Raw genomic sequence first — 11757 nt, 5'->3', positions numbered from 1 at the left:
AGTTGTTGAAATTCCAACTGGAAGCTATGAACTTGATGATATCTGTGAATATTTGACGAAAAGCTTACCAAGTGTAACTATTAGTCTAAAACCGTACAACAATCAGTTGCGTTGTGAAATTAAATGCAGTGAACAAATAAATTTCGAACCTGATGATTCAATTGGTAGAATATTGGGTTTCACTAAGCGCGTTCTTCAGCCAAATAAAACACACCAGTCTGATTCAGTAGTTGCCATTTTTCACATTAACGCTCTACGAATTGAGTGTAATATTACTACAGGTGCGTACATCAATGAACAACAGGTGCATACAATCCACGAATTTTTTCCCACAGTCCCACCAGGATCTAAGATAGTTGAAGTACCGTCTCAAGTCATTTACCTACCAATCACCGTCCAAGCTATACATCATCTTCAATTGAAAATAATTGATCAAAACGGAAAGCTTATAAACTTTCGTGGGGAAACAATAACTATCAGAGTGCATGTAAAGTCGATACAATAATGGGAATTGTTTTTAACACAAAAATTGGAAACGGTTATAAAAGTAAATCGGTATGTCGAGAAGCTATCACTCACCGAGTACTTCTCAAAGAGCTCACACGTCGCACCGTGAAATTTCTGAAGAGTCTGAATCTCCAAGTTCGTGGTGGAAAAAAGTAAAAATTCGTATTTGCTGCTTTGTCTGTGTGTTACCATGGCACAAATATTAGCTATGCATGAAGACGTCATCTTCGACGAATCTATTGCGCACTATGAAGTTCATGCATACCAACCTTATGCATCCTCATCATATAATAACAATAATGAGATTCAAATAGCTATTCAAGATCAAAATTTATATCTATTACCAAGTAAAAGTTAATTGCACTTGTCTGGTAAAATATCAAAAGTTGATGGTGAAGTTGTAGCTACTACAAGACTGGTAAATGTAGCTATTTCCCATTTATTCAGAGAAATATGCTATGAATTAAATGGTATAGAAATCGATCGAAATAGTAATGTGGGTGTGACAAGTGTTATAAAAGGATATGAATCTCAGAGTCCTAGACAAGTTTCGATTTTAGAAAATGCTGGTTGGTTGATGAATGATACAACCAGCTTAAATGATGCTAATGGAAATTTTGGTCTATCAATACCAATGAGTACATTATTGGGATTTGCAGAACATTATCTTCAAGTGGTTTTTGGTGCACGGCATAAGTTAATTATCAAAAGAACCGACGTTGACATCAATGCGGTAATGCAAACAGCTGATGAAGACTTTAAAATTACTCTAGAAAAAATGAAATGGATGATGCCATCTATCAAGGTTTCTGATAAAGTAAAAGTTGGATTATTGGACTCCATAGCTAAAGACCCAATAATATCTATGAGTTTTCGTACATGGGAATTGTATGAGTATCCGTTGCTTCCGGCTACAACAAAACAAATATGGGCTATTAAAACATCGACTCAGTTGGAAAAACCTCGATATGTAGTGTTAAGATTTCAAACTGCACGAAAAAAAAATCTTCGCGCAAATGCAAACAAATTCGATCATTGTAATATTCATGATGTTCAACTTTATTTAAATTCACAATGTTATCCATACGCAAATTTAAATCTTGATATAGCTAACAATCAATTTGCTTTATTGTACGATATGTATGCGAATTTTCAAACTTCGTACTATAATAAAGAGTCTGAGCCTTTACTTTCTAAAGCTAAATTTTTAGAACAAGCTCCACTCGTTGTTATAGATTGTTCGAAGCAAAATGAGTCACTGAAAACTGGACCTGTGGACGTTCGTTTAGAATTTGAGTTAGGGGCTAATGCTCCAGCGGGGACTACGGCATTTTGTTTAATTTTACACGATCGTATAGTACAATATAATCCTATAAGTGGCAATGTACAAAAACTCATGTGAAAAAGAAAAATGAAAGTTGAACTTAATTTAACGCCTTATATTCACACAATGTGTGTATGTAGAATTTCGCGTATCAAGGAACTTGACGTGGGCCCTGACAGTAGGCAGAACAGGATCAAGATCGCTTTAAATTAAGAATTGAAAGAGTATCCAAAATTATTAATATTGTATTGATTAAAATATAATCAATAAATAGAAAACAATAATAAATTCAATTAATAATTTTTTTTATTTTTCAAACACTTCATTCATTATTATTAAAAAAACAATGCGTTTTAAGTTAAATATATTTTTATTGTATACTTGAAAATTCATAATTGCAAGAATGTAATTTACAAAGATAACAGTCTTTTATAAAGGGCTTAGGTCCATCAAATTGATCTTCATTGGGTGCATCACAATGTCCAACACATCGACGATAACCAACGATTTTTTTATCCATTTTTATGGCCTGTGGTAACTTATCCCAAATTCTACCGATATCTTCCGGAGCATACCATAAAATTTATTCTTTGGGTAAACCAGCAATATCTTCAGCAGTCATATTCACTAGACTCTTGAGGAGATAAAAAAGTCTCAAAGATTTTAACAATGACGGCGTTGTACCCCAAATATTTATAAACATAGATTTTTCATGCTGAACATTGTCAAAAGAACAGCTGTAATTATTAACCTTTTCGTGATATTCCTTATTTATACATGAGAGTACACCATCTGTATGTGGTTAAGGACATTCAAAATCATTGAGATCAATAACTGGTATACGATATTCGATGACATCTTGGAGCCAGATTTTTTTTCTAATTCCTCGTACATAAATGTAACTGACACCTGTCAAAATTTCATTAAATACGTCTTTAAGATTAGCATAAAGTAAATTATCAGAAGTCCAAAACAACGTATGACGATGACGATAACGTATCAACCATAAATTAGTACTTTTAGACTTTGCAGACAAATTATTCCATTCAAAAGGTGGCTTAGAAATGGAACAACCCCACTCTTGAACATCACTATTGGTGCTTCGGATTTTCACTGCACCCAATTCCTCAATAACACATTCGTTTTCACTATCTTCAACGCCCACAAAATCTTAAATAATCTCCATTTCTTAAAATTTTATGATCCACACAAATGTTCGATAAACGATTTCAGTAAATGAACTGAAAAATTTTAATAAAATTGAATGTTTTTATAGCTTTCTTCCCAACAAGTACGACATTTGTTCATTTATATCGATGATGTAATATATAAGAGCACTCAAAAATAAATACCACGCATTATTTCAATAACTTAATATCAATAACTTTCCAATACGTACGCTCATAAACTATTAAAATGTAAAAATGAACAACAAAAAAAAAAGGATAAAGTCCTCACAATAATACACATTATGAGTCATAAATTCCTCGACAACCAAATCATATGACTGTGCAACGTCATTTCAAAATACTGCGCAAAATACATCATAAATTTCCATGGCGTGGCTTTCATTTATTGCGCATCACGCACTCAAGGTCGACATATTGTGCAACGCTATTTCAAAATACTGTGCAAAATACATCAGAAATTCCTATGGCGTGACCATCATTTATTGCGCAGCACGCTCCCAAGGTCAACATCCACAATTTTATCAACCCAGACAACATCCCTTTACTATACTATTGTCAGCACGGATGCGAACCCGGGCCGATAAGTGGGTCGGTAAGGGGATCTGTATCCAGAATGCCCCTTGTCTATCTACTCCAGAGAAAAAAATGGGTGAGGTATTGAGTTAAAAATGTATTTTTTTTGGAATCATTAATGTGTGTGTTCAAATCTCCCGCGCTCAGATATTCAATTCTCACTGTCGATATCTTATCGTCCGTATTATCGATCAGTCATCTACTATAGGCGGCTCCGCTAGTCGCGTTCTCATATAAAAGACCGCTGGAGTGGGGATGACAAAGACGGATGCGCTGTCTCACTCACTCTTTCAACGCTCTCTCTCATATATATAGTTTACAGTTTTCATGGCAGACGCCTCGTGCTCTCATCAAATCTTTCTATTATTATAAAATCATTTGCTTTCTTAGTAAATTACTCAGTGCATTTTGTTTGTAGTAAGTCATAGTAATTATTCAACTAATTATTTTTGCTCTCATAAATAATCTCAGTGTTTCTAGCATTTAAATGTTCTCACCTCGTGTACCGGCATAGTTACCGCCAAGTCGCCATCTTGGCCACGTGTTGATCGCGAGTTTAAGTCTCATCAATTAAACATTACTGATATTAAATAATTGCAAGTCTCATCATAAATAATTAGCATAAACTGTATATATTGTAAATAAAATATTTATAGTGTTTATTAATTGCAAATTCAGTGTTAAATAAATTTATTCACTACCCGCCAATTCACACACACCAGATCTTCTCATCCTCTCATTATATAATTAATTAGATATTAATTATTTAAACATTTTTTGGTCCTTCGAGCCGGATCGTGTGAATTGGTTGAATAAATTTATTTAAATTAAACTTTCTCAGTGACGCTAAGTAACTTCTGTGCAGTTTCGTATTTATCACTTCAACACAGGTGCATTGCGGAATACCCAGGACGTGGTACTGCACTTGTGGAAATTAATTAAGGGACACCACTGTGTGAATTAATTAGTGTGAAGTGTCAAGTGTACTTTTAGACTCTCATCGATTAACGCATCATCAGAGAATCTCATCTGCGACTGTTCTCAGCGTCTCGTCATCAAGCAGAAAATTACTGTCAGTTTGTTCTTTGTCTCATTACCATTCTCAGGCTCAATTGAGCATTGCATTTTTTTGTGTCTCATTCAGCTCTTTTACAGACATGGCTACTGTGGCTAACAAAATTGTGCTGCAGATGCACCAGATCTCAGTTTCCACCGCCGTTGCGGCATCCGCTGAAGCCGGCATAGTCGACACGCTCTCATTACGTGCAGCAAACTCGAAGTTGGAGCTTCTCACCCAACATTGGAGCAAATTTGCTGACGACCACGAGAAATTACTATCATCAAAGACCAACGTGACGGTCGAACACAAATATTTCACTGACGGTTCGTTTGAGAAGGCTCTCAAACTGTTCCAAGGAGCTCAAGATGCTCTGCTTCATCGCATCCATGAGTTGGAATCAGCACTACCGACTCACGGTAGTGCTCTGGCCAACTCGAGTCTCATCGTGCCAGCTGGAAGTAGGCTTAATGTCCCTACTATCCCTGTGCCCAAGTTCTCAGGCAAATATCAAGAGTGGAAACACTTCCACGACTTGTTTGTCTCGATCATCGGGGAAAATACATCTCTCACATCTGTTGAGAAGATGTACCACCACAAGTCGGCATTGGAGGGTAATGCCACCCGTCTCATCGCAAACATCAGAGTCACTGGGGACTCGTTTGCATCTGCTTGGGACGCTGTTGTCCAACAGTATGACAACAAGCGTCTTCTCATCTCGGCGCAGCTTGACAAGCTGTTCAGCATCCGACCAGCTGACAGCAGCTCTGCAAAGCAGCTGAAGGCCATCATCAACACTGCCAACGACGCAGTTCAAGCTCTCAAGGCTCTAGGATCTCCAACAGAGCATTGGGACCAGATCCTAGTCCATTTCATCGTACAAAAGCTTGATATCTCGTTACGTGAGGCTTGGGAAGTCCATTTAGGCACTTCGACAGAATTTCCAAGTTACGAGGACCTGCGTACATTCCTCACCGGTCGCTCCAGAGCTCGTGAAGCCATGGAGTGTGGTGTTTCACCACGCAAGCCAGCGAATGATTCACGCAGCCACCTGGGAACCAAATCTCGTATCTCATCTGCTCACATACACGTAGCAACTGCTCCTCAGTCTCAGCAATCTCAGCCAGGGCAGTCTCAGTCTCATCAAACGCAAACGCAGTCTCATCCACCAACACGCAACCAGCAATCTCACCTGCCAAGATCTCAGTCAAACTCGTCTCAGTCTCATCCAGCAATGCCAAAACACACTCTCTCATTCAAATCAGATTACTGTCATTGCTGTGAGGGAAATCACTTCATTGTCGGATGCCCGAGATTTCAGGCAATGTCCCCGGATGAACGGTTCCAGCTAGCAGCGCATTCTCACCTCTGTCGAAACTGTCTTGGCGACCACAGTTTCGAAAATTGTCAATCAAAGGGCCGTCGTCGCTGCAAGGAGTGCGACGATCCTCACCACTCAATGCTGCACTATTCTCGTCTCATGAGGCTTACCAAGAAGCCACCTGCAGCAGCTGCTGAAACTCAGCAAGTCTCATCACCACCTGCATCTCATCCCGAAGCTCAGCAGCAATCATCTCAGCAATAACAATTTTGCACTTCTCAAGCAGCAGCTTTCATTTTATCTGCCATCAGCCGTGCTCCAGATCACAACCATGTGACATCTCGACTGACAGTGCTGCTGGCAACCGCACAAGCTCTCATCTCTCATCTATCAGGCTCGTCTCATCGTATCAAAGTTCTTATTGATCCTGGATCAGAACTTACTCTGATTTCTCAAGCTTCTGTGTGCACTTGCAGTCTTATCTCTCAGCCATGCAATATACCTTTGCAATGAGTTGGCAATATCTCATCAGGAAAAAACCTCAGACATAGTCTCATTCAAACTGCAGTCCACCATCTCATCAGAATACGCATACCTCAACGCACACATTCTCAAGAACATCACAGCGCAGATTCCATCAGTCGCAATCTCACCCACTCTTTGGTCTCATATTCAAGATTTAGAACTCGCCGACCCGAATTATACAAGTCTGGCAAAATTGACCTTCTCATCGGCGCAGACTTCTACGGTCAAATTATACGACCAGGTCTCAAAGCAGGAAGTTCATCAGAACCAATCGCTATGCAAACCATGCTCGGCTGGACAATTCTCGGCCCAGTTCATGAACAATCTCATCATTCACCTAGACTGTCTCATCATATCATCTCAAATTCTCAACTGCAGGACTCTCTCACCAAGTTCTGGGAACTTGAAGAAGTTCTAGAGTCCTGCAACGAAACTCTCACCGTCGAGGAAGCTGAGTGTGAAGCTCACTTCCTATCAACTCATTCTCGAGACGCATCAGGACGGTACATCGTCCGTTTACCATTCGAGTCATCATATCAGAAGCTAGGTGAATCTCGTCATATTGCGCAGCGCTGTCTCAACCATCTCATGAAGCGTCTTTCTCAAGACCCAGAACTTCAAGGTCAATATACTGCCTTTCTCAACGAGTATAAAGCCCTCGGACACATGACTCGAGTCTCATCAACATCGCCTGAACCATCTCATGTATATTATTTACCTCATCATTGTGTTGTTCGCGAAGACAGCAAAACTACCAAGTTGAGGGTCGTGTTCAATGGTTCAAGTAAAACATCATCAGCCAGTTCTCTCAATGATCATCTCCATATCGGCCCAAGCCTTCAATCAAAGACCTGTGATGTACTTCTGTACCTCAGAAGTCACAGATTCATCTTTTTGACGGACATTGTTGAGATGTTCCGCCAAATTCTCATCCACCCTGATGACAGGGACTATCAGCGCATTCTCTGGACAGAGAACGGTCTCACTGTGTCTTATCAACTCAACACCGTCACATATGGCACTCGACCAGCACCATATCTTGCTGGCCGAGCTCACAAACAACTTCTCATCGACGAAGGGTCTCAATATCCACTAGCGGTGGAACCCTTTTAAAAGGGCAGCTACGTTGACGATATCGGCGGCGGTGCCGACAATCTCAGCGATCTCAACGACATTGCAAATAATGTCGAGGCTCTTTGCAATTTAGGTTGCTTTCCACTAGCTAAATGGAAAAGCAATCATCCTTATTTCAGCAAAATCTCATCATCACTCAGTCCAGAAGATTCTCATTCATTCTCAGACCACATCTCAAAAATCTTGGGTCTCTCATGGAATTGTCAAGAAGATGTTCTCACGTTTACTGGCAAGACTTCTCAGACTCTCAGCATCACCAAGCGCACCATCACCTCAGAGGCTGCTCAATTCTTTGACCCTCTGGGTTTAATCTCACCAGTAATTGTCAAGGCAAAAACCATCATACAGGACCTTCGGCTACGAAAGGTCGACTGGGATGATGCACTCTCACCAGAGCTAGTTCACCGATGGAAGACTTTCCGCGATGAACTTCCTCAACTTTCTCATCTCAGAATTCCTCGATGGATCAATCTCGTCCCAAATTCATCTAGCATCGCGATTCACGGGTTTTCTGACGCATCTCAAGCTGCAATGTCTGCAGTAATTTATCTCGGAGTCTGTCAACCTGGCGAACAGACTATCATCTCTCTCATCTGCTCAAAAATAAAAGTAGCACCACTCAAACGTCTCACAATTCCTTGACTCGAACTCTCAGCTGCATTATTGTTCTCAAAACTGGCATCTCATGTCTCATCTACGCTTCAATTATCTCATGTTCCAACTTATCTATGGACTGACTCATTGACAACACTTGCTTGGGTGACCAGTGAACCTACAAGATGGAAAGAATTCGTCAAGAATCGAGTTGAAGCGATCCAACACCATTCTTCAGATGCACACTGGAGATGCATCTCAGGAAAACAGAACCCTGCTGACTGTGCATCCAGGCGTCTAACAGCATCTCAGCTCATCAACCATCAGTTATGGTGGTCAGGACTCAGCTGGCTAGCTGATCCTCCCTCTCAATGGCTATCTGATCATGTTCTCAGTTCAGCAGCAGATGAAACAGAGCAAGTAAACTCAGAAATGAGACCTTGCAAGTCTCATGTCTCAACTAGTCCACCTCTCATGCCACTATCATCTCTCATTCACTCATGGACTACACTCACAGCTCTACTACGTCGTACTGCAACAGTATTCAGAGCAATCTCATGTTTCAAAAAAGTACCTGGTTCAACACTCAGCATCTCACCTCTCACTCCTGCTGAATTACAATCAGCTCTCATCCATTGGATTAAATCAACGCAGCAGGAATATTTCTCATCAGAAATCTCAGCATTATCTCAAGGCAATACTTTCAAGAAATCTCACCGCATTCATCGATCAAGCTAGCGTAATCAGAGTCGGTGGACGTCTTCAAAATTCATCATTGAATGCTGACAGCAAGCATCCCGCAATCCTTCCCAAGGATTGTACGCTTTCACGTCTCATCATCTCAGACTCTCATCTACGCACTTTGCACGGAGGTACCCAACTTACCTTATCTCATGATCGCAAGAAGTGTTGGACAATTGGTGGACGAGCTCCAATTAAAAACTTTATCCATCGCTGTCTTACATGCGCGCGCATGCGGGGAGTCAGATCTAAACAACTCATGGGTCAACTTCCATCTCATCGGGTCTCACCATCTCTCGTCTTCGAGAACACTGTAGTCGATTACGCCGGTCCAGTGTCTCTGAAGTTCTTTCAAGGACGCGTTACTAGATGCTACAAACACTGGATCGCTGTCTTTGTCTGTCTCTCAACATCAGCCGTTCACTTGGAGGTTCTCGCTACTCAAGGTGGACCCGCTATCGACGCTGAACTCGCTTTCCTCAATGATTTGTGGTCTCGCTTCAACACAACTCATGAGAGAATTTTAGATGAAATTACTGAGATCGTCGAAAACGAGTACCATACAGGTAACGCGTTTGGTACCGCTAGTTTAGTGTACACCGAACTCCTGGTGAGACTCAATGCAGCTAAACCCGCTCCAGTGCCTGCTCCAGAGCCTCAAGCCGTCAACCACGATGAAACCGCATATTTTGGAGGTGCGCACAAAACCAACTTGCCTCAAATCAAGTTACCAACTTTCCAGGGAACATACGACGAATGGGACTCATTCAAGGACCTGTTCACCTCTCTGGTCATCCATGAAGACTCGCTTACTGGCGCGCAAAAAATGCACTACCTGAAAACTCAGGTTAAAGGGGAAGCCGCCTCGTTAATCGCTTACATACAAGTTACGGATGACGCGTTCCAATCTGCTTGGGAATTGTTGAATACTCGCTACACCAACCCACGCAGATTACTCGACATGCATGTCGATGAACTACTGTACCGACAACCGCTAACTGGCCACTCCGCTGCCGAACTCGACGCCTTGTTACTCGCTAATAAGAAGTCGCTGGACGCCATCGCTGCCTTGGGAGTACCAATCAACGATTCTGATCCATTTTTGATTCGCTTGACGGTACACTGCCTGCCAGAAGATCTACGTGTGGAGTGGATGGCATGGCTCGGACTCTCCAACGAATTCCCGACCTACCAGCAGCTGCACGACATGCTGAAGGCCAAGGTACGTGCTTGGGAAAATTCCGGCGTTGGTGCAAGAGCACCCTCAGCTCAGTCAAAGGCAGTTACTGACCGACCAACACCGAAGACATATTCGAGATCAGCCGCTACCAACAAGGCCGGTAGTGCTACCAGTAAATCCGCTTCCCCCTCCAATGCATCTACTTCGAGAGGAGGCGCCAGCTATAACACTTTCACTCCAAAAGAGAAGCCGAGTGAGCCGGGCTTGTGCCCAATTTGCAAGCAAAATCACTTTGTGTTGTTTTGCCCCAGTTACCAAGAGGCGTCGCCACAAAACCGGAAGATGATGGTCTATCACTACCGGTTATGCTACAACTGCTTGGGACGCCACCGCTTTGCTGACTGCAAGACTAAGGACAGATGTCAGCACTGTCAGAAGCCGCATCACATGTCCACGCAAATTGATGAGACTTCCGCTAAATCGGTACAGGAACCTGCCGTACCGACTCAAGGTAACAAATAGTTCCAATTTTGGTAACTTTTGTTTTGCATTCGCTAACCTAGTCTGCTTTCAGCTCATTCGCTCAATGTATTACTCGCTACCGCGCTCGTTAAGTTGGATTCGCTATCAGGAAGTACACGTACTGCCCGTGTACTCATTGATCAAGGATCGGAGTTATCCTTTGTGACGCATTCGCTAATTAAGAAGTTGGACATACCGCTAAACAAGGCAGCTATACCATTACGAGGGATTGGTAATGTGTCAGCCGGACACTCACTTGGATCATGCCAGGTGTCACTGCATTCGCTACATAGTTCCGCTTGTATTACTATCCAAGCTCATGTGCTTGCTCTATTGACGGTGAACTTGCCGTCATTCACGCTAACCAACAAGAAATGGCCGCACATAAACGGTCTACAACTCGCTGATTTAGACTTCTTAACATCTCGACCTATTGACATCATTCTAGGTGCAGCACCAGCTGCACACATAATCAACGCTAAAATAAGGAACGGTGATAACAATGACCCAATCGCTCAGTCAACGACGCTTGGCTGGATCATCTATGGATCTGTGGACACCGCTACATCTAAATTGACAGCTTATGGTCATCATATCACTGTTGATGATCAATTACAAGACTTGCTGAGCAAGTTTTGGTACCAAGAAGAACCACAGACAGAATTTGCTATACACTACACTGAAGATGAAGGAAATAAATTTCCGAAAGCTGTTGAACCGCTGACAAACACTCGCTACGTTGATGACATCTATGGAGGCGCAGATGAACTCGCTGAGGCAATTGAAGTTGCTCTCGATACAAAAAATATGTGTGCCGCAGGATGCTTCCCGCTTGCAAAATGGGCAAGTAATTCAACAGAATTATTGTCTTAAGTCGCTCCAGTGGAAACCCAAGAAGATACACCACGAGAACTTGGGGATACTACAGTAAAAGTGCTCGGGTTAACCTGGAATTCTACTCAAGATAAATTCCAATTCGGTTATTTGCTACCAGAAGCATCTCCAACTACTAAACGCACAATTTTATCTGAAATTGCTCGCTTGTTTGACCCGCTTGGGTTTTTGGCACCTATCATCGTAAGAGCCAAG

General features: G+C 41.9%; 1 protein-coding gene across 1 annotated transcript; it reads left to right on the top strand.

Annotated features, from left to right (window-relative positions):
• Positions 1 to 697: 697 nt before the first annotated feature.
• LOC130676902 (uncharacterized) lies at positions 698 to 1909 on the top strand. Its single transcript, XM_057483411.1, has 2 exons — positions 698 to 854; positions 984 to 1909. The coding sequence occupies exons 1-2, from the start codon at positions 698 to 700 to the stop codon at positions 1907 to 1909; spliced, it is 1083 nt and encodes a 360-aa protein (XP_057339394.1).
• Positions 1910 to 11757: the final 9848 nt, after the last annotated feature.

Source organism: Microplitis mediator, chromosome 11 (assembly GCF_029852145.1).
Source record: "Microplitis mediator isolate UGA2020A chromosome 11, iyMicMedi2.1, whole genome shotgun sequence".
Taxonomy (NCBI): domain Eukaryota; kingdom Metazoa; phylum Arthropoda; class Insecta; order Hymenoptera; family Braconidae; genus Microplitis; species Microplitis mediator.
The sequence above is the reverse complement of the archived record's forward strand: the minus strand, read 5'-3'. Positions and strand labels throughout refer to the sequence as shown.